Here is a 23,761-nt window from a genome sequence, read left to right on the forward strand (position 1 = left end):
CAGCTGGTTACTAGCCAGCTGCGCCACAGCCCAGCCCTGTGACAGTGATGATGTTATTCAACCACACTTGCTCACAACTTGCCTTTTAAACCCTCACAACATATTTTCATGTTTGGAAATCAAGGTGAAATTGGTTGGGGGGGAAAGAATCATTATTACTTACTTTGGGAAACAGGAGAAGGGGTGTCCTAATTTTTCTTTTACTTGTAAGGAGCATGTATAGTGACATATAAATAAATCATCATCAACGCCATGTCAGCATTACCACTGTTTACACTACAAGGTTCTAGCTGAAAGGCAGATGAAAAGCAGCACAGAAAGTGTGCCTTGAAACCACAAAAACTGAGTGGGAATAAGGAATTAAATAAATCCATAGAAAATACTCATGGGAAGGTTTAGCAAGCTATTGATAAGCTGGAGATTTGGAGATAGTTCTTTCTGCTTGGCTAGATATGGCACCAGAAAAACTATCTTTTTCACCTGGCTGAAGGTAATCCATGAAAATTCAAGACTTAGTGTCAGGACCTGATATTTGGCAACTCTAGTGAGAAGGGAAGAATTGATGGTTTCGTTCAGTCAACTATTTCCATAGCAAATGAACCTTTTTCTTGATTAAAAATCCAGAAGGACTACAATGGCCTTTTTTGGAGGTCTGTATAAACATGAAAGGATTTATCTCAATTTAACAAATGATGGAAAGAGTGGCAAAGAACAGTATGCAGTGGAAGGCACTGGGAGGTGGCTACTGGGTGTGGATGTGCTAAAAGGCCAATACAAGGAAAAAATAAAGAGTGACTATGTGGGTCCCCCAGGGATACCTTTCCTGGAATTTGAATTTATACAAAAAAGTTCATTAAAAGTGCATCAGACAATGAGTAGTACAGCCCTTCACATAAAATAGGGGCCGGGTTGTGGCGCAGGCTGGAGAGCAGCCTGCTGCAATAAATCACTCTGACCATGAGGTCATGAGTTCGAGGCCAGCCCTTGGCAGGGTGAGCACCCGTCAATTAAAAAGTAAAAATAGCCCCTTCTCGTTGCTGACCTAGCAACCCGAAAGATAGTTGCATTTATCAAGTAGGAAATAAGGTACCACTTATAAAGTGGGGAGGCAAATTTAACTAATTTACGACCTTGGAATGAGGAAGTGCCGTCACAGTGGATGATGAAGCAGCTGCTCCCCCCTGTGGCCAGAATCGAACATCCCCTCAGGAGAAGGTTAAATTGCCTCTGCGTCTGTCTCTGTCTCGGTTCTATGTGTATATGGGCATTGAATGTTTGCCCTATATGTATACAATGTGATCTGCCCTGAGTCCCCTTCGGGGTGAGAAGGGCGGAATATAAATACTGTAAATAAATAAATAAATAAATAAATAAATAAAATAGAACAAGTCCCTGAAAGATGGACATACAATGGATACTTTTGGATTCAGTCTTAGCTGGGCTGGATCAGCTTCTATGTAGTGCTTTCTGATCTAAAAACAGGAAATATGCATATGTTGAAGGGAAGGAAAACAGAAAGAAAGAAAGAGGAGGGTATGATGTCCCTATCTATTGCTACGTAGTTCTCCCCTACCCACTGCCATCATTTAGCTACTGCAAGTTTACTTCACGGAGAAAGTGGCTCTTAAGTAGGGGGGAAAGGTGCTTAATAGGATAAGTACACAGGTGCAACCCACAGTTCTTGATTTCACTACTTTTTCTAGGCCCAATAACTATCTTGCAGTGGTGCTTGGCATGGGCTTGGAGGGAGATTCCATCGTAACTATGTCTGTCTGCAATGTGTGATTTTGTATTGAATTAATTGACCCAGCATGATAACCACTGAAACATTATTTGGCTTGGATCTCTCTCTCTCTCTCTCAATAAATAATAGTGCAAATATAGCTTTAGAATTTTATATGCATTGGCAAGTGAAAAGAAGGTTGTGATTTACTTTAAGGTCATGTTCACTTTATGGCAGTATCCTGCATCCAATACAGTAGAGTCTCACTTATCCAACATAAACGGGCCGGCAGAATGTTGGATAAGCGAATATGTTGGATAATAAGGAGGCATTAAGGAAAAGCCTATTAAACAACAAATTAGGTTATGATTTTACAAATGAAGCACCAAAACATCGTGTTATACAACAAATTTGACAGAAAAAGTAGTTCAATACACAGTAATGCTATGTAGTAATTACTGTATTTACAAATTTAGCACCAAAATATCACGATGTATTGAAAACATTGACTACAAAAATGTGTTGGATAATCCAGAATGTTGGATAAGTGAGACTCTACTGTATTAAGACTAGAAATACAAAAGATATGAACCAGAATTGGCTTTTGGTTCAGCTCCATTATTATTTTACAGGCGAAGGGATGTAATGGAGTGTTTGGCTGCCTATGTACCCCCACAGCAAAGCTTCTATTCCAGGAAGCTTTCAGGAATGGAAAGCAACATATTTGGAGGGGAAAAAAGGGAAAATGTCATGGCAAGATGTGTGGGAAGGGTCCGTGGGCCACAAAATTGACATGGGGACATACGCAGTCCATGGGGAAATTTGTTCATTCTGGCATAAGAGTACATCTTCAGACATTTTATTTATTTATTTATTTATTTATTTATTTATTTACAGTATTTATATTCCGCCCTTCTCACCCCGAAGGGGACTCAGGGCGGATCACATTATACACACATAGGGCAAACATTCAGTGTCCATAAACACATCAAACAGAGACCGAGACAGACAGACGCAGAGGCCATTTAACCTTCTCCTGAGGGGATGTTCGATTCTGGCCACAGGGGGGAGCAGCTGCTTCATCATCCACTCTGACGGCACTTCCTCATTCCAGGTCGTAAATTAGTTAACCTTGCCTCCCCACTTTTTTAATAAGTGGTACCTTATTTCCTACTTGATAGATGCAACTATCTTTCGGGTTGCTAGGTCAGCAACGAGCAGGGGCTATTTTTAATTTTGTAATTGACGGGTGCTCACCCCGCCACGGGCTGGCCTCGAACTCATGACCTCATGGTCAGAGTGATTTATTGAAGCTGCCCAACAGCCTGCGCCACAGCCTGGCCCCCCTTATACCTGACATCAGTCAGGTATAAGCAATATGGATTATTTTGCACGTTGTACTGAAAAGCCCTTGGTTCTGAACTGTGTTTTGCTGCAGAAAAACTCACCTCTTCCAACTGCCTTCTCCTAGCACATCCGCTGCCGCCACAGAGAACTGACAGCTGAGCAGTCTTCGCCTCTACACGCGCTTGGATGTCTTGGGGTGGTTTTTTTGGACAGCAATCTTGGCTGTCCAACAATGCAACTCTTGTTTGGCTTCTCTCTCTTTTTTATGCTCTAAAGCAGGGCCTGAATAGATCCATCTAAAATTATAAGCAGGGGCAATCTCTGAGGCTCAGAAAGATCACAGACCCCATGCTGAGCCTGAACAAAGACCCTGCTCTGTCCCAACAATTAGCCCAGCTAAAAGGACATCTATCTCCTTCTATTTGAGCCACCACGTGCCTCCGAGTCAATGGAGTCAATGCGTTGTAAAGCTAATTCAATAACACGCCTCCCTCCCCATGCCAGTCTCCTGATTAGTCCCAACTCTTTGTCAGCATAAATGGGAAGGAGGCAGCCGGCTACTCAGCCGCAACCTCCAATTCTAAGGGGAACATCACCAATGCTGCCTCTGTTTTCGTCGCTCAGTTATCTTACTGTTTTGAAACACAGTTTCTGAAATCTGCCCAGGCTTTCTTCACTTTGTTCCAAAGTAGTTTTGCTTTCTACCCTCAAAAAGACCCCTTACTCTCCAATTATTGATAAACTTGTTTTGTTTCATTCATTCATTTTTTTAATGTTGACTGAAGAAAAAAAAATCTAAAAACAAGGACATTGATTTGGGACTACAGTAGAGTCTCACTTATCCAACATAAACAGGCCAGCAGAACGTTGGATAAGCGAATATGTTGGATAATAAGGAAAAGCCTATTAAACATCAAATTAGGTAATGATTTTACAAATTAAGCACCAAAACATCATGTTATACAACAAATTTGACAGAAAAAGTAGTTCAATATACAGTAATGCTATGTAGTAATTACTGTATTTACGAATTTAGCACCAAAATATCACGATGTATTGAAAACGTTGACTACAAAAATGTGTTGGATAATCCAGAACGTTGGATAAGTGAGTGTTGGATAAGTGAGACTACTGTATTCTCAAATAGTGATTGGAAAGAAATTTGATGGGCGCACATTTCTCTACAAAAACACCTATTGCTCACCTCCCAAGACTGGCAATGTAACAGACTGCATCTTGCTTCAACAATCCGTATATTTCCAAGGATTGCAATGTGTTTCAGATTTGTACATTTACATAATGTTCCCAGATTTACCCATTTGGGTGGAAAAGGAGACTGACCGCATTGGAAAAGAAATCCCTTTTGGATTGGAAAAAATGGTGTGAACCTCTTGTTATTTTACACCCTAGTATGCAAAATCTTCTCCTGCCAACCTAGCAGTTCAAAAACATGCCAATGTGAGTAGATCAATAGGTACCGCTCCGGCAGGAAGGTAACGGCACTCCATGCAGTCATGCCGGCCACATGACCTTGGAGGTGTCTATGGACAACTCCAGCTCTTCGGCTTAGAAATGGAGATGAGCACCAACCCCCAGAGTCAGACATGACTGGACTTAACGTCAGGGGAAATCTTTACCTTTACCTTTTGCAAAATCTTTCCCAACATTATTTAAGACTATGACTACCACTAGAGCTTGGAAGAGTGGTAAATTTCTCAACCAACAGATGTTTGTCATTGAAATATTTCTGGTTTTCACATGTATTGTAAAAGATTACAGTAAGAGACAATCCTCAACAAACTCATAGCATCATCTATTGGGAGACTCCTAAGACACACACACATGTATATATTTGCAAAGTTGAAAAGTTTTCAACACACAGTATATCCAAAGATGAACACTAGCATTTGTGTGTTCTAGCAGATCTGATGTCAGGGCAGAGGTCATCACCTTTTGGCCTATGACCCCAGCACAGTTTGCCATTTTCTCTACTTTTTAATGCTACCCAAGGCATCATCTTAGCCAGTAAGTCACTGTACTCAGTAAGTGCAAAAGAAACACCTCTAAGATTGTATCATCCACAACAAAGGACAGGAGGTTTAGAAGACACAGAATATATGAGAGCTGAAGTTGGATTTGGAAAAGAGATGGAGGGCTCTTGGAAAAATTACAAAGACCCTCTAGATCCCAGGAACTCATTGTAGTTACCTAGAGAATAGTCTTGGCTGCCTCCTCTAGGACATTTTAGACAGAAATGTGTCCAGCCCAGAAACTACATCTCTAAGATCTCAGACCAACCTTTACCCAAGTTAGACTTGATCACCTAGGCTTCAACCAGATGTCCTGGATTACATCTCCTATCATTTACCATAGTGGTTAGGATGACTGATTTACAGGTCACATAAATTTGGAAGGAACCTGATGAGGGAAGGGTATAACAGAAAACTTTGAAACCAAGAACCCATAATTCATGCATTTCTTTATCTCTGAGGCAGGGAAGAGACGTTCCCCAAATGTATGGAGGTGGCAGAAAAGGCAACAGTATTTTCCACAGTATTTTCAACAATCTAACACACTATATCTTGAAAACAGTTTTGGGAATGAATGTCACAGCCAATCCTTGAAAGGGAGAGAAGGGAGGGCGAACAGACCATCATTTATACAGAGTGACTTTTTCTAAACTTCCTAAGTGCTTTAGAGAGTGACTATCCCAGAGACCCAAACTGGAAACTAACCAGATCATCTCTCTCATTTATAAACATCTGAAACATTAATGAAGTGAGAGGCAGTCAAATTGGGGAAGGGAATACTGTCTCACCCTTGTTAAGACGCAGAACTGGAAGCTACGGCATAACTGCTTTTGAAAGACAGTGACAGCTTTCACATGCTAACTCCATTAGCTCAGAGGTGCAAGAACCTATGGTCCTCCTAGTCAACACAGTCATGAGTCATGATGGGAATTGCCATTCAACAAAACCCAGAGAACTACTTGTTGCCTGCCTCTGTTTTAGTTGGAAAAAACAGTGAGTATCTCCCATTTTATGAACATCTCAACTGACACATTTTGCACAGGTTCTCCTTGGATGCGGGGCACTGGTAGGGTTTGATGGAACCCACCTGAAAGGAGGGTAAAAAGCAGAACTGTACACAAGATAATTTCTCAAGACTGGATGTAGATTTTAAATAGCCTCCTTTCTCTTCCTTCTTCCTGACATGACTTGTCCATTTTGAAGAGAAAGAGAAAATATAACAAAGGCTTTGCTTTTGGAAAGGGAAGAGAAAATGGAAGATTGATTGGTTGCCCTTTAGCCACTTTCCATTATGCTCTCTTTAAGCACCTTATGTTTCTGGCTGGCTGACTAATATTTATAGCTAGACATGGCAGTACATCATGTATAGAAAATAACTAGCAATACACAGGAGAATAGACAAAAACCCTTTATCCACTGTTCTCTGATAGTTTTTCTGTGCACTATAGTGATCATATCCTAGCCCATTTATTTGCATATCTATATATATAAAAGAGTGATGGCATCATGGCGACCCACAAAACAACAAAACTACAGGCCCCCCAACCTCGAAATTTGACAACACAACCCATCATCCACGCCTCTAGGTTGATACAACAAAAAGAAAAGAAAAATAAAGTTCTAATTTGAGAGAGAGGAATAATTGCTTTTATCCAATTGCTGCCAGTTAGAAGGCTAAGCTCCTCCAACTTGGTCTCCTAGCAACCCAATAAAAAATAATAAAAAACACTAAAAATTAATACAATAAAATACTATAATAACAGAAAATAACTAAAAATAACACAAGAAAATAATAAAATATAATAAATAAAAATATAACTTACAATAAAATTAATAAAAAATTGCAAATAACATCAAATAAAAATTACACAACAATTTTAAACCAATACCACCACCACTTTGCCACAGCAACGCGTGGCCGGGCACAGCTAGTAGATAAATAAGATGATAAGATAGTTCTATGTTTTATTTAGTTCAGCATCCATTTCCCACAATGGGCAGACAGGACATAAGTGCAATAGCTCATCTAAGCTCCTGTTCCCCAACAATTGGTATTGATAGCACAATAATCCAGAATGACTACAAATTATGGAGTCCCTTCTGATAGAAGCTACATTAACTCCATCCAGCTTGTATTCCCATCAGTCAATAGTCATGTCAACTAGGAGTTCTGGTTGCTGTAGCCTCTAAAAGTAACATTTCCAAGTTCCAGTTCATTAATCTTAGTCTTCTCTTTCAAACACCACAATAAGCTTTTCAGGAATCTACCAAACTGATTTTAAAAACAACTAGTACTTAAAATAACTTTTCAGTAACTTTGGTTCATTAGAGGAAATGGCAGTTCTGGTTTCCAAACCTTTCTCAAGACTCCTATAAATGGCTCCAAGGCCAAACAAAGCCTCACTATGGGTCTGGTATGGCAGAGCAGCCAAGCTTCATCCCATTCACTTTGAAATAAAGAAACACTCTTTCCAAAAGCTCAGACACAATGCACTTTCTCAGCCCCACTACTGAAGAGGGACATGCTCCATACTTACAGATGGCAGCTGCAGGGTCAGAAAAGTTGTTTAGTTTGCTGGAAAATTCACTGCCGTCGGGCAGCTTTCTATGTTCCATGGAGAAGGGAATGTTCAATAAGAATGTTATATGATTTCATTTGGAATGCATTTAAAAAAAATCAAACCCATTTAATATACACTTTTGGGAACACATAAAATCAGAATTATAGATTTGGACAATGCCACAAGAACCATCGAGGCTAACCCCCTACCATACAGGAATATATAAGAAAAGTTTATCTTTCAGTTCCACGTTCCTCAAGATTTTGGCATACAGTTTCCAACTTTGCAAAAAGAGCAGCAAAATGTGTTTAAAATTTACTATGAAGGTGAAAATATATAGAAAAACTGGCATAGATAATAAAAAGACAGATTAATCCATTTCTATAAATCCATTAATCAATTTCTGCCCCCGGTGGTGCAGCGGTTCAAACCGCTGAGCTGCTGAACTTGCTGACCAAAAGATCAGAGATTCGAATCCAAGGAGCAGGATGAGCTCCCACTGTTATCCCCAGCTTCTGACAACCTAGCAGTTCAAAAATATACAGATGTGAGTAGGTCAATAAGTACCGCTCCGGTGGGAAGGTAATGGCACTCCATCCAGTCATGCTGGCCACATGACTTAGGAGGTGTCTATGGACAATGCCGGCTCTTCGGCTTAGAAATGAAAATGAGCACCAACCCCCAGAGTTGGACATGACTAGACTTAATGTCAGGGGGAAACCTTTACCTTTACCTATAAAAGTGAATCCTGCTATTCATGATTTTCAAATTGCCCGATGGTTTGAGCACATCTTAGAAAAGTTACTATTTTGGACCTCAGGTCCCAGAATCCCAAAGCCTATGCTGGCTGGGGAATTCAGAGAAGTAAGATCTAAAAAATGAACCACTCCCAACCTCTCCAGTCAAGGAACTAGCAGTTGTGTTCCTCTATGAAACTCACAGGATCACATTTTGGACATGATTTACTAACTATAGGTCCAAATGTGACCTACCAAACATTGTTGGGTTGTAACTCTCAGTTAAGTACATTGAGAAATACTGGGAGATATAGTTGAGCAAGATCTCAAAAGAAGAGGATCGTTTATCGATAGAGGGACCATTTTCTTTTTGTTTTTGTGTTGTATTTTAACTGTTAGTCTTCCAAATCTAGCCACGATTCAGAATGTAACACAGCAGGCAAAGACTCTTCTATGCCAGGATGACTTGCCTGTTCTCTAGATATCAGGCCTTTCACACAACACTATAATAGCACTAGGATTCAGTTTTTGACACCATGGCCACACATTTTGGAATACAGTAGAGTCTCACTTATCCAAGCCTCGCTTATCCAAGCTTCTGGATTATCCAAGCCATTTTTGTAGTCAATGTTTCAATATATCGTGATATTTTGGTGCTAAATTCGTAAAAACAGTAATTACAGCATAACATTACAGCATATTGAACTACTTTTTCTGTCAAATTTGTTGTATAACATGATGTTTTGGTGCTTAATTTGTAAAAGAAGAAATGATGGAAATAAATAAATAAATAAAATAAGATAAGAGAAATAAAGGATATGGACGAAATGACTTTTTTGTTGAAGAAAAATACAGGCAAGATAATGAAAAGAACGAATTGGGCCGGGCTGTGGAGCAGCTGGCTAGTAACCAGCTGCTATAAATCACTACTGACCGAGAGGTCATGAGTTCGAAGCCCGGGTCGGGTTAAGCCTCCGACCATTAATAGCCCCGGCTTACTGTTGACCTATGCAGCCCCAAAAGACAGTTGCATCTGTCAATTAGGGAAATTTAGGCACGCTTTATGCGGGAGGCTAATTTACAACACCATAAAACTGCCAGCAAAACACGAGGAAAGGAATGAGGAAGTACAGCCACTACTGGACGGTGAAGCAACAGCTCCCCCTGTGGCCGGAATCGTGAAGCTGGAAAAATGTTAAAAATGCCTCTGAGTCTGTCTAATGTATGTTGTTTGTCTGTTGGCATTGAATGTTTGCCATATATGTGTTCATTGTAATCCGCCCTGAGTCCCCTTTGGGGTTAGAAGGGCGGAATATAAATACTGCAAATAAATAAATAATAAATTATCCAAGGTATTCGCTTATCCAAGCTTCTGCTGGCCCGTTTAGCTTGGATAAGTGAGACTCTACTGTACTTGGTTGTGCTGTTTAGGGGGAGAGGATAACATTCTCTGCCCAGAGAGCTCTAGATACAGGAATGGAAGGCTCTTCGCACTTCTTGTCCCAATTGCTTGTATGATCCTCCTAACTCGGCATGGTTGGCAAGCCCAGGGTTAACCGTAGAGGAGTCCTGCAAAGCAATGCTCTCTGGTTTATTTCAGGAAAGGAAGTGTGTGCCTGCCTGATTAGGCGGATGGTTTCCTCTTTTCCCATAACCTCCAGACCCTCATGGCCTGAATGTTTACTTTCTGAAATAAAAAAAAATATCTGTGTGTGTTTTTCTTTTCTCTCCCCTTTTTTGTGTGTCGTGCGTGTGCGCCCAGCTGCATATATTTTGGGAGGACTTTGCCGGTTGTGGGGGGTGGTGGTGGTGGGGAGATTAGCTGAATGGGATGGGAAGAGTTGCGCACACCTCTTCCCTCCACTTTCCTGGTCCCAGCGCCGCCGCTCTCACACCCACACCAGGCCCATTCCAGCTGCGGCCTCTTGAGCACAGAACCCTAGCTTCGAGTCAAAGGAGATATTAATGAGAGAGTTTGGTCTCTTGCCCCAGCAGCTATAAACACAATGAACATCTGGCGAGAGAACCGTTCCATGCTGCCAAGAAAGCAAAAAGGGGAGGATAGCCCAAGCTATTTTCAGGGTTTCAACCCTCCTCCCCCCCCCCCCACACATATATTCCCATCCTCTCCCCACTCTCATTTTTATTTTTCCACATAACACGCTGAAGCTGTTCCCATTGATAAACCCAAGAGGAAGTCTTTTCCATGTGGTAGAAAAGCATTTCTACTACCGCTGCAGCCAACCCCTCATTTAACAACTTGGGTAAACTATGGCTTCCTTGTACACTGCTTCCATCAATTCCTCCTGGCACATGGTTAGTCATTTTCAGACTGTGGGTATGTCAAAAGCTTTACGTGCATTGACATTCAGCGTGTCTGTTGTGAGCACCCAGCAAAACGTGCATAAGGCAGCATGCAAAAACTCAACCCACACTGTGACTTTCTCATACTCGGCTGCTGCCCACAATTGCCTCCAAGTATACAACTAGTGGGATAGATTCAGCCCAAGAGCAGCCACCCAGCTGCCAAACAGTTGTGAGAAAAGGCTCTTGTTCTTCCTTCATTTAAAGTACACTTATACTAAGTCACTGAAAAAGAACCAAAAAACTGTCTTTTAATATAGGTGTTCCTCACATCTTTCAGAGGTGGCCTAGGGGATAAAAGCCTCCTGACTTGAAGGTTGGGTTGCTGACCTGAAAGCTGCCAGGTTCGAATCCCACCCTGGGAGAGCGTGGATGAGCTCCCTCTATCAGCTCCAGCTCCATGTGGGGACATGAGAGAAGCCTCCCACAAGGATGGTAAAAACATCAAATCATCCGGGCGTCCCCTGGGCAACGTCCTTGCAGATGGCCAATTCTCTCACTCCAGAAACAACTCCGGTTGCTCCTGACACGGAAAAAAAAAACCCTTTGTTACATTGGTTCCGACATATAAGTTCCCTCACTTATCACTGTGGTTTGGTTCCAGGATCACCCGCAATAAGTGAAAATCCACGAAGTAGGGACACTATATTTATTTTAATGTTTATACATTATTTTAGTAGTTATACACTATTTTAAGTCTTTATCAACCAAGCGTATGATGATAAATCGACTCCTTCTCCTCCTGTTGCCGCTTGGGCTCCCTTCTCTCCCTTCGGCTTCTCCTTCCTCCCTTCCTTAGGCTGTAGAGTTTATTGAAAAACTGCAAAATAGCAAATCCATGAAAAGTGAAACACGAAGTAGTGAGGAAACACTGTATGTATGTGTGTGTGTATATATATATATATTTATATATATATATATAGGTATAGGTAAAGGTAAAGGTTTTCCGCTGACATTAAGTCCAGTCGTGTCCGACTCTGGGGGTTGATGCTCATCTCCATTTCTAAGCCGAAGAGCCGGCGTTGTCCGTAGACACCACCAAGGCCGGCATGACTGCATGGAGCACCATTACTTTCCCACCGGAGTGGTACCTATTGATCTACTCACATTTGCATGTTTTCAAACTTCTAGATTGGCAGAAGCTAGGGCTAACAGTGGGAGCTCACTCCGCTCCTCAGATTCGAACCTCTGACCTTTCAGTTAGCAAGCTCAGCAACTCAGCAGTTTAACCTGCTATATATATATATAGTTTTTAAATATATCAATCATGGCCATTTTATGGAAAACCAACTGATATATCTTGCTTTTTTAAGTTGCCAAAGTAACAAACTGACAGTCGATGTGTGAGGCGAATATTGGGTTTTTCTATTTTTCTGAATATTTCCATATCTCCCCATGAGGAAAGAGACCCCAGTCTTTTCCCTATTGCCTTTCAGGAGTGTTATACTACTAGACAACAAGTTCAATATTGAATCAGACTCCAAATGGTGGGTTTTGTGAGTAGTCAGGATAATTTATCCAGCCATCTAGACAAAGAGAACTGCACCTTCTAACTGTCCTTTGCCAAACTTAATTAATCCTCTGCTGTCTCATACTGTCTGATGCTTTTAAAATGTCCCAGTTTCTCTCCTATCATTTTCCTCTTTCATCCCTGACTCAGTTGTTGCAAGTATGAGCTCAAAGTGTTAAAGCAGCTTGCACACAATTAATTCAGGAAAAGTGATGAAACCCTTCAAATACTGGATATTTTCTTCTTGTATGTTTTCTTAAACATGAATCCCAAGGTTTCTCTGCTTAAAACATAATTTTGTACCTCCTTCCTCACTAAAAGCTTTCAATCTCTCGTTGTCTGGCCATACCCTTTGACAATACTCTGATGTTGCTTGGCCACCCACATCCCAGTTTTCATCCGTGAAATGTGGGAGGCTAGGGAAGACTGCAAGCCAAGGTAGAAGGATTTCATTCATGCGTTCGTTCGTTCATTCATTCATTCAATCATTCATTCATGCGGAGTCCTTGGGCAACATCCTACCCCGCTCTTGCCAATGACTCCAGGCTGGGCACAGAGTTGCAGGCAGGAAGAGACTGGGATAGGATACAGAAGGGATGAATGCCTGATTATCTTAGGGAACAGACACTCACAGTTTCCATTTGATGCAAATGTGCTTCCATTATTTAGCCTTTCATTTGACTACCATGTAGAAATTCATGTGGCTCTCTCCTGGCTTCTTCTTCTCCGTTTTCCCTTGCCTTAGTTTATATCCGCTTGGCTTATCTATTTATTTACAGTATTTATATTCCGCCCTTCTCACCCCGAAGAGGACTCAGGGCAGATCACATTATGTACATACAGGGCAAACATTCAATGCCCATAAACACATTGAACCGAGACAGAAACAGACAGACGCAGAGGCAATTTAACCTTCACCTGAGGGGATGTTCGATTCTGGCCACAGGGGGGAGCAGCTGCTTCATCATCCACTCTGATGGCACTTCCTCATTCCAACATTGTAAATTAGTTAAACTTGCCTCCCCACTTTTTTTTTATAAGTGGTACCTTATTTCCTACTTGATAGATGCAACTATCTTTCGGGTTGCTAGGTCAGCAACGAGCAGGGGCTATTTTTTATTTTTAATTGATGGGTGCTCACCCCGCCATGGGCTGGCCTCGAACTCATGACCTCGTGGTCAGAGTGATTTATTGCGGCAGGCTGCTCACCAGCCTGTGCCACAGCCCGGCCCGGCTTCCATCGTTTTCCCTTTTGCTTACTTAGGCGATCCCTCGTAGTTCGAGGATGATTGTCCTCCATCTTGGGGGTGTGTCCGTAGATGGCTGAAGAGACCTATTCTTGATCTGCATGTTCTCCAGCAGTGAGGACATCCGTTTCCAGGTGGAAGGCGATCCCAGTCAGGGTTGGCTTGACGCTCCTTCCTCTTGGCACGTTTCTCCCTTAAGCCCTCCATTCGTGCCTCTTCGAACTCCGCAGCACTGCTGGTCACAGCTGACCTCCAATTAGAGCGCTCCAGGGCCAGGGCTTCCCAGTTCTCAGTGTCTATGCCACATTTATTAAGCCCATCTTTAAATCTCTTTTCCTGCCCACCAACATTATGTTTCCCATTCCCTTTTGCTACTACCCATCACATACTCTTGCTTTCCATGGTTTCCTCCCCACAATTTTTTTTCTGGAAATATGTCATAAAAAATAAGAGTGATGGGAACAAAGTTGTGCCTCTTGTGAGCTCACAACACAGTGCCGGCTCTCCCCTCTTCCACAAAATTGCATGCACACAAACACACCCTCCTGAATCTCTTGGGTCTTCCTCTTGCCTCAAGCAGATGTGCTTTCTGTGAGCAAAAGAAGCCCATTCATCTCCTCTGAAGGAGTGCGAGGGAGGTAGCAGCCAAAGGGAAGGACGAGAAGGATGTCAGGGGGGCTGAGAAAAAAAGAGGGGAGGCTGCAGTTAAAAATAGGATAAAAGAATGCGAAAAAATGCAGAGCATTCTCTTTCAAGCAAGCGTGGCTCCGAAAATGCACTACAGCTGGAGAAGCCATTGAGCTGCTGGGCCATGTTAGTATTCACACACACACACACACATACACACACGTACACTCCTTCCTCCAAGAAAAGACCTGGATGTGGGCCCAGAAACTGCATACAAAGAGTAACTTTCCTCCAGGGAACTCCGTGAGAGAGCAAACATGAATGGGAAAAAGGCAGTGGGTAAAAGACCAATCCGAGCAAGTAAAGAAAGAACCAGGAAAGGAAAAGGAGGGTGGCATTGCAGCCGGTCTGGGGGTAAGGGGTGGGTAGAAGAAAAAGCTCTTTTCGCCTCTCCATCCTTTGAGTTAAACCACGCACTCGCGGCATCTTTGAAATTTGTTTCACATTTCTCCAAACTCACAAACCAAGCCCTGGCTTTTTCTGAATGGGAAAGAAGCTGAATGAAACTCTTGGTTTCTCTTCTGCTTCCTTCCTTCCTGCATCAGCTTTGGCAGTCTCTGCCCGTTGATCTCTCTTGCTCTCACTCTCTCCTTCATTCCTTAAGGATGAATTCACAGAGAGCGTTCATGACATAAACTCATGAAAAATCATAAACTCCTCAAAGCACAGCAGACAAAGAATCAGTACAAGAAAACCGCACTACAAACTAGAGCTGACAGCTGGCACAACAAAACATTGCATGGAAAGTTCCTTGACAAAATTGAAGGAAAAGCTGATAAGGAAAAGACCTGGCTCTGGCTCACAAATGGGACCCTGAAGAAGGAGACAGAAGGCCTGATCCTTGCAGCCCAGGAGTAAGACATCAGGACAAAGGGAATTCAGGCCAAGATCGAAAAATCAGCTGATGACCCAAAATGCAGACTGTGCAAGGAAACCGACGAAACCATTGATCATATCCTCAGCCATGAAAATTGCACAGACTGACTACAAACAGAGGCATAAGCATGTGGCCCAAATGATCCATTGGAACTTATGCCTCAAGTACCACCTGCCAGCAATAAAGAACTGGTGGGATCACAAACCTGCAAATGTATTGGAAAATGAGCACGCAAAGATACTGTGGGATTTCCGAATCCAGACTGACAAAGTTCTGGAACACAACACACCAGACATCACAGTTGTGGAAAAGAAAAAAGTTTGGATCATTGATGTTGCCATCCCAGGTGACAGTCGCATTGATGAGAAACAACAGGAAAAACTCAGCCGCTATCAGGACCTCAAGATTGAACTTCAAAGACTCTGGCAGAAACCAGTGCAGGTGGTCCCGGTGGTGATCGGCACACGGGTGCCGTGCCAAAAGATCTCAGCCGGCATTTGGAAACAATAGACATTGACAAAATTACGATCTGCCAACTGCAAAAGGCCACCCTACTGGGATCTGCGCGCATCATCCGAAAATACATCACACAGTCCTAGACACTTGGGAAGTGTTCGACTTGTGATTTTGTGAAACGAAATCCAGCATATCTATCTTGTTTGCTGTGTCATAATAAAATAATAATAATAATAAATCCAGCATATCTATCTTGTTTGCTGTGTCATACTCTGTCTTTGTGTCAATAATAATAATAATTATAATAATGATAATAATAATAATAATAATACATTTATTTATATACCGCCCTATCTCCTCAGGAGGACTCAGGGCGGTTTCAACATAATGCAAAACATTCAATTGACCATACAACAATGTGGACATAATAAAAATAATAAACACAATAAAACAAGAACATACAATTCAAAACAAACCACAAAAATTAAAGTACAATTTCAATATGCTCCATCACCAGGTTCAATGTACCGTGACCAGAGCTTTAGAGTGGACATGGCCAACTATGACAGGCTAGGCTGGGACTAGGCTATGGATACATAGGACTGAGACCTTCCAGATGAGATTGAACTGCATGACCCATCATTCTGGAATTGACACAACACCTGGAAAACCAAGGCTTTGTATCCCCTCCCCGACATGTTTTCCCTATTTTGATGCCCAATTTGATTTAAAAGTGCAGGTAGGAAACTTGGTTTCATTAGACAAATGTCTTCACAAATATTCTGCTGTCAGAATGATAGGCCAATATGTTTTATGTCTATGGCTTAAGTGGATAAGATATGTCCTTCCAAATGCCATTAAATGACAGTTTCATATAACCATAAAATATAGAGTTGAAATATAGAGTTGAAAGGGCCTGTATGGGCCATCCAGTACATACAGGAAATCTCTATCAATTTTGACCAGTCCTACCTCATCCCAAATCCCAATGGGATGTGCAATCCATTAAAAATGGAAGACTACATGCTCCCCACCTCTGCTTCAAAACACCATGTATATCAGGGTTGCTGACTGGTTCTGCTGACTGGGGATGCTGGGAACTCATTTCAGCAAACTGAATATTTATCTTGATCTACATTAATGGCAATGTGATGGAGTCTTCTTCTCCAGAGGTCTTTAAACAGAGGGTGCATGACCATCTGTCAGGAATGCTTTCATTATGTATTCCTGCATGGCAAAGAGTTGGATTGGATGGTCCTCATGATATCTTACAACTCTTATGATTCTATGATTTACTATAGAAATAAGCGACAGGGTTAATTTTCTTTTTCAGCATACCAACTGGCTTGGAAGATCTCAGTCTTTGAATCTTTTCTATATTATCTTTCTGATGGCAGTACCAGAAGCACACTGATTTAACTTTCTTTTAAAAAAAGAAAATATAGAGATTATCCGGATCCCTTTTTGTAAAGAAAGGAGAAAACACACACACATAGTTGTCATATCTTGGTAAGTCTTCGAAGACATTTACAACAAAGTCCCAATCCAACTTATCAGCAACAGTACAAAAACTTTGAATGTGGGATCATCCCCACCTAAATTGCAGCTCAACTGAAGGACATAAGAAGAAGATCCTTTTTCTGGTAAGCAGACCTTTTTTATTTTTTGCAAAAGTTTCAAAACACAAGATTATATCAGATGTGCTGTGTTTTTGCAACACAACCCACCACTGCCACCAAGAAATCCCTAAAATGAATTGCCATAAGTCAATCAGAAGACATATAACAACGATGACTATTGCAGCTATCCAGAGTTTGAAAAAGTTGGTTTTTGAATGGCAACTTCCAGAATCCCAATTTAAGTTGGCCATAGCTCTCAATGTTCTAAACTCAAAGGTCACTCATTAACATTATTTTTTTTTAATCATCATCTTCAAACATATAGTCAATAAATCATGTGCAATATCTTCCTTAACCTAAAGAGAACTCAAAGTTACTAAAATACAGAGAATTCACAGGAGGTAACTACAGTAGAGTCTCACTTATCCAAGCTTCGCTTATCCAAGCCTCTGGATAATTCAAGCCATTTTTGTAGTCAATGTTTTCAATATATCATGATATTTTGGTGCTAAATTCATAAATACAGTAATTACAACATAGCATTACTGCGTATTGAACTACTTTTTCTGTCAGATTTGTTGTATAACATGATGTTTTGGTGCTTAATTTGTAAAATCATAACCTAATTTGATGTTTAATAGGCTTTTTCTTAATCCCTCCTTATTATCCAAGATATTCGCTTATCCAAGCTTCTGCCGGCCCGTTTAGCTTGGATAAATGAGACTCTACTGTATATCAAAACACCTTTCCAATGAATGAGGTTACTATTATTTCTTTGAAATATGGTATAACAACGAAAGTGAAAAAACAAAACATTTGCTTAAGGCAACCTAAAGTAATTAGGATGGGAAAATTAACTCGAGTCTCTACTGTTGAAGTCTAAAACGCTATCAAGAGGTTCTTAATGGCTATCCAGGACCCATTATCTATCCAGGTAATATCAGAACATAATAATATATCAGGCTACAGCTTCCATTTGGTTTCACGAAGTCTGGTGAATTAAGACTGAATCTGATCAATGGAAGCATCAATGGGCAATGGGTGCAGCAGTGCCCACAGGAATAAAATGAAGCAAGACTTCAAGGTCCACAACTGATGTTCATAAACCTAAGCAAACAACAAAGACATTGAGATAGTCAAAGATTGCCTATACAGTAGAGTCTCACTTATCCAACATAAACGGGCCGGCAGAACATTGGATAAGCAAATATGTTGGATAATAAGGAGAGATTAAGGAGAAGCCTATTAAATGCCAAATTAGGTTATGATTTTACAAATGAAGCACCAAAACATCATGTTATACAATAAATTTGACAGAAAAAGTAGTTCAATATGCAGTAATGCTACGTAGTAATTACTGCATTTACGAATTTAGCACCAAAATATCGTGATGTATTGAAAACAATGACTACAAAAATGCATTGGATAATCCAGAACGTTGGATAAGCGAATGTTGGATAAGTGAGACTCTATTGTACTTTGATTCAGTCATTAATCAAAATGGAAATTGATGTCAGAAGAAGACTAGGATTTGAAAGAGCAACTATGAAGGTAATAGCTAAGGTCCTGAAGTGTCAAGGTATATACAGTAGAATCTCACTTATCCAACACTCACTTATCCAAGTTTCTGGATTATCCAAGCCATTTTTGTAGTGAATGTTTCCAATATATTGTGATATTTTGGTGCTACATTCGTAAATACAGTGATTACAACATAACATTACTGTGTATTGAACTGCTTTTTCTGTCAAATTTGTTGTAAAACATGATGTTTTGGTGCTTAATTTGTAAAATCATAACCTAATTTGATGTTTAATCAGCTTTTCCTTAATCCCTCCTTATTATCCAAGATATCCGCTTATCCAAGCTTCTGCCGGTCTGTTTAGCTTGGATAAGTGAGACTCTACTGTAATTGTAAATGCAAAGATTCTTCCTACTGCAAACACACACAGACTGTATTTTCAGTATATAAAAACCGAACATGACAGTTACAAAAATGTAGTATAAGGTTCCTATTGGGAACAGTGGAGCAGTTAAGTAATTTTAGAATTCGCGCTGAATGATCTTACTAGGATGGGAATGGAATTTGTATAATTTCACTTCCAAAAATGACAATGTAGAGAATCTGGCCTAATCTTGGACAACTCCACTGGTGATTTTTGTACTGAAACTATTCCATCTGTTCTTAATTTTACTGGTCCTGATTGGATCAAAGCAATGGTGATGAAATGCCATACCTCAATTGTGTGTGGAAGCACGACTTCCAAAATGAACCTCTTTCTTTACCTCCTGGAATCATAGATCAAGGACTGCTCAGTTCTGCTGTTTGAAGTACAGACTTGTGAGCAGCAGCAGCAGCAACAAAAATCAAACCATGACAGGGATATCTTTGGAAATCCGGAGAATGATAACATTCCAATGAAAATTCTTGCATCTAAACAAGCTTGCTTTCTGAAAGTCCTCAAGCCTGGGTTTTATGGCCCAGTGAAGGTCTCTAAAAGATACTTCCCTCTTCCAGTTGCACCATATACTCTTATCAGGCATGCAAATAATTTCATTTTGGGCATCACAGACCAACAATGGAGAAACATGGCAAAATATGTTTTGATTATTTGGGATACAGGCTGTCATTTCAAAAATCCTCATCTCCCCGCCCCCCCCAAAAAAGCCCCCTGAAACTGGCTTTGAGATGAAAGTCAAATCCAAATGCTGGCATTATAAAAGGACTATTAGAATCAGCCACATGTGTGTAGAAGTGAAACTTTCTACCTAGAGGCATATACAAATGTGTGGCTTCCTCTGCTTAGTTTAAAATAGAAGCAAGGGCCTGAATTAAAATCAAAAGATGGTGGAAAATGTCATATTACTGTATATACTCGAGTATAAGCCTAGATTTTCAGCCCTTTTTTTAAGACTGAAAAAGCCCCCCTCGGCTTATAATCGGGTGAGGGTCCTGGTTGGCTTATATTTGGGTCAGCTTATACTCAAGAATATTTGGTACATTTATTATTTTTCTCTATTATTATTGCTACTACAGTAGAGTCTCACTTATCCAACATAAACGGGCTGGCAGAATGTTGGATAAGCGAATATGTTGGATAATAAGAAGGCATTAAGGAAAAGCCTATTAAACATCAAATTAAGTTATGATTTTACAAATGATGCACCAAAACATCATGTTAGACAACAAATTTGGCAGAAAAAGTAGTTCTATACGCAGTAATGCTATGTAGTAATTACTGTATTTATGAATTTAGCACCAAAATATCACGATATATTGAAAACATTGACTCCAAAAATGCGTTGGATAATCCAGAATGTTGGATAAGCGAGTGTTGGATAAGTGAGACTCTACTGTATTACATTTATTTTACTCTATTTTTATTATTATTATTAATACATTTATTATTTCACTCTGATCTTATTATTATTATTGCATTTATTATTTTACTCTATTTATTATTACTTGTATTATGTTCCTGTATTTATTATTATTATTACATGTATTATGTATCCTTTTAATAATAATAGAGTAAAATAATACATGTAATAATAATAATAAATACAAGAAAATAATACAAGTAATAATAAATAGAGTAAAATAATAAATGCAATAATAATAATAAGATCAGAGTGAAATAATAAATGTATTAATAATAAATGTGCTTATGTATCCTTTTAATAATAATAGAGTAAAATAAGCACATTTACATTGAAGAAGATGAGAATAATGATTTGATCATTGTTGGACAGTCTCATCTTAAATTTGAGCTTTATGTAAATATTCAAAAACATTTAACCTACTGATGCCTCAATTAATGTAATTTTATTGGTATCTATTTTTATTTCTGAAATTTACCACCCACGGCTTATATCGGAGTCAATGTTTTCCCAGTTTTTTTGTGGTAAAATTAGGTGCCTCGGCTTATATTCGGGTCGGCTTATACTCGAGTATATATGGGTAAATCAAAACACAGTAAATTAAAGAGAGAAGATGAGAGAAGACAAAGTATTTGCCTCTTCAAAGGGAATTGTGTTTGATCAGCAAGGAAGAAATTTGTCATCTTCCAGATACTGTTGAACTGCATCACACACAATTCCTCGAGTTGTTGTTGTTGCTGTCATTGTTGTTGTTAATTTATACTCTGCTTATCTTTCTGGAATGAGACTCAAAATAGCTCCCAACCTTAAAAATAATAGCTAAAACCTTCAAAATATTATTTTATTATATTATTATTGATATTGCTTGATGTGTTATTATGTGTTTATTTTATTTTATGTATGTTAGTAATTTATATATGTTGTGAGCTGATCCGAGTCCCATGGGGAAATGGGGCGGAGTACAAGGCAATAGGTAAAGCTTTTCCCCTGACATTAAGTCTAGTCGAGTCCGACTCTGAGGGTTGGTGCTCATCTCTATATCTAAGCCGAAGAGCCAGCATTGTCCATAGACACCTCCAAGGTCGTACGACCTGCATAACTGCATGAAGCACCATTACCTACTTGCCAGAGCAGTACCTATTGATCTACTCACATTTGCATGTTTTTGAACTGCTAGGTTGGGAGAAGCTGGGGGTAACAGCGGGAACTCACTCCATGCCCCAGATTCAAACAGCCAACCTTTTGGTCAGCAAGTTTAGCAGCTCAGTGGGTTAACCTGCTGCGCTATTGGTAAGGTAAAAGTAAAGGTTTTCCCCTGACGTTAAGTCCAGTCGTGAACGACTCTGGGGGTTGGTGCTCATCTCCATTTCTAAGCCGAAGAGCTGGCATTGTCCGTAGACACCTCCAAGGTCATGTGGCTGGCATGACTGCATGGAGCGCCGTTACCTTCCCGCCGGAGTGGTACCTATTGATCTACTCACATTGGCATGTTTTCGAACTGCTAGGTTGGCAGGAGCTGGAGCTAACAACGGGAGCTCACGCCGCTCCTGGGGCTTGAACCTGGGACCTTTCGGTCTCCAGCTCAGTGCTTTAACACACTTCACCACCGGGGCTCCTATTGATAGCAGAGTACAAATACAGTAGAGTCTCACTTATCCAAGCTAAACGGGCCGGCAGAAGCTTGGATAAGTGAATATCTTGGATAATAAGGAGGGATTAAGGAAAAGCCTATTAAACATCAAATTAGGTTATGATTTTACAAATTAAGCACCAAAACATAATGTTATACAACAAATTTGACAGAAAAAAATAGTTCAATACGCAGTAATGGTATGTTGTAATTACTGTATTTACGAATTTAGCACCAAAATATCATGATATATTGAAAACATTGGCTACAAAAATGGCTTGGATAATCCAGAAGCTTGGATAAGCGAGGCTTGGATAAGTGAGACTCTACTGTACTGTAATGATGATTTTTATTACTATTATTACAAAATATTAATATTAAAATAAAATTAAATGTACAATGTGTAACATTAAGTATACACTTATTAAAACAAGTCATTTTTTAAAAAGTAAAAATGTTAAAAACAATAGAAACACCATATATTATGCCTGGGTTCATTTTAATTACAACACTAGCTTTGCCCGGCCACGCGTTGCTGTGGCTTATGGGAATCCTTTGTTGGCCAGGTGGAATAGCAGTGAATAGCCTTGCAGTCTCAAAGCCTGGCCGTTTTCTGGAGTAGATGGAGCTTTTTGTTGTATGAACGTAGAGGCATGGATGAGGGGTTGTGCTGCCAAGTTTAGTGTTTCTGAGATGTGTAGTTTTGTTGTTTTGTCCTAGGCCGAAATTTCATTACCCTTATATATATATAGATTTGTGGCATTCTCTCCCAAACACAGACAGTTAGGTCGGGGAGTTGGGCTGGGAGAAGGGCATCTTTAAAGGCACAAAGCAAACTCTGAGTGCAAGAATTGTCATCAGGTGTTCAGTTTCCATTTCTACTATCAAAAGTCAGTTTCCCAGAGACTTCTGTGAAAGAAAACTGAAAATGCAAAGAAAGCCATGAAAAGCAGCCTCTCCTACCTGTGCTGTGAAACTCCAGCCCTGTGGGCACTTCTTGGATGGCCGTCTCCTCCCAAAGTGGGTAGACCGCCCTCTGCTGGCAGCAGGTTGACTGGAACCCACAGGTCATCCAAGGATCTTCATAAGGAGCAGCTTCTCCTTGCCTCTGGGAGAATGAAGATCACCAGGTCAGAAGAGAGACAGACATCCACATGGAAGAAGGCTCCCAAGAAGCCAGTGTGGACAGACACATATGCCAAAGCAAGTGGAGACCAAATAACTGCTACCGCGGCTTCTTATTTTTTTGGGTAAAGGTTTCCCAGACGTTAAGTCCAGTCATGTCTGACTCTGGGGGTTGGTGCTCATCTCCATTTCTAAGTCAAAGAGCTGGTGTTGTCTGTAGACACCTCCAAGGTCATGTGGCCACTGGCATGACTGCATGGAGCGCCGTTACCGTCCCGCCGGAGCAGTACCTATTGATCTACTCACATTGACATGTTTTCAAACTGCTAGGTTGGCAGGAGCTGGAGATAACAGCAGGCGCTCAAGCCGCTCCCGGGATTTGAACCTGGGACCTTTCGGTCTGCAAGTTCAGCAACTCAGTGCTTTAACGCACTTTGCCACCAGGGCTCCATGCAGTCATGCATGAT

General features: G+C 40.5%; 1 protein-coding gene across 2 annotated transcripts in view; it reads right to left on the minus strand.

Annotated features, from left to right (window-relative positions):
• Positions 1 to 23,761, minus strand: part of ets1 (ETS proto-oncogene 1, transcription factor) — a 136,702-nt gene that overhangs the window by 90,827 nt on the left and 22,114 nt on the right. For both annotated transcript variants that reach the window (XM_062961466.1, XM_062961465.1), the window contains exon 3: positions 23,133 to 23,277. In XM_062961466.1, coding sequence (XP_062817536.1) covers positions 23,133 to 23,277 — 145 coding nt within the window. The remainder of the gene's footprint in view (positions 1 to 23,132; positions 23,278 to 23,761) is intronic.

Source organism: Anolis carolinensis, unplaced genomic scaffold (genome assembly GCF_035594765.1).
Source record: "Anolis carolinensis isolate JA03-04 unplaced genomic scaffold, rAnoCar3.1.pri scaffold_8, whole genome shotgun sequence".
In the NCBI taxonomy this organism is placed as follows: domain Eukaryota; kingdom Metazoa; phylum Chordata; class Lepidosauria; order Squamata; family Dactyloidae; genus Anolis; species Anolis carolinensis.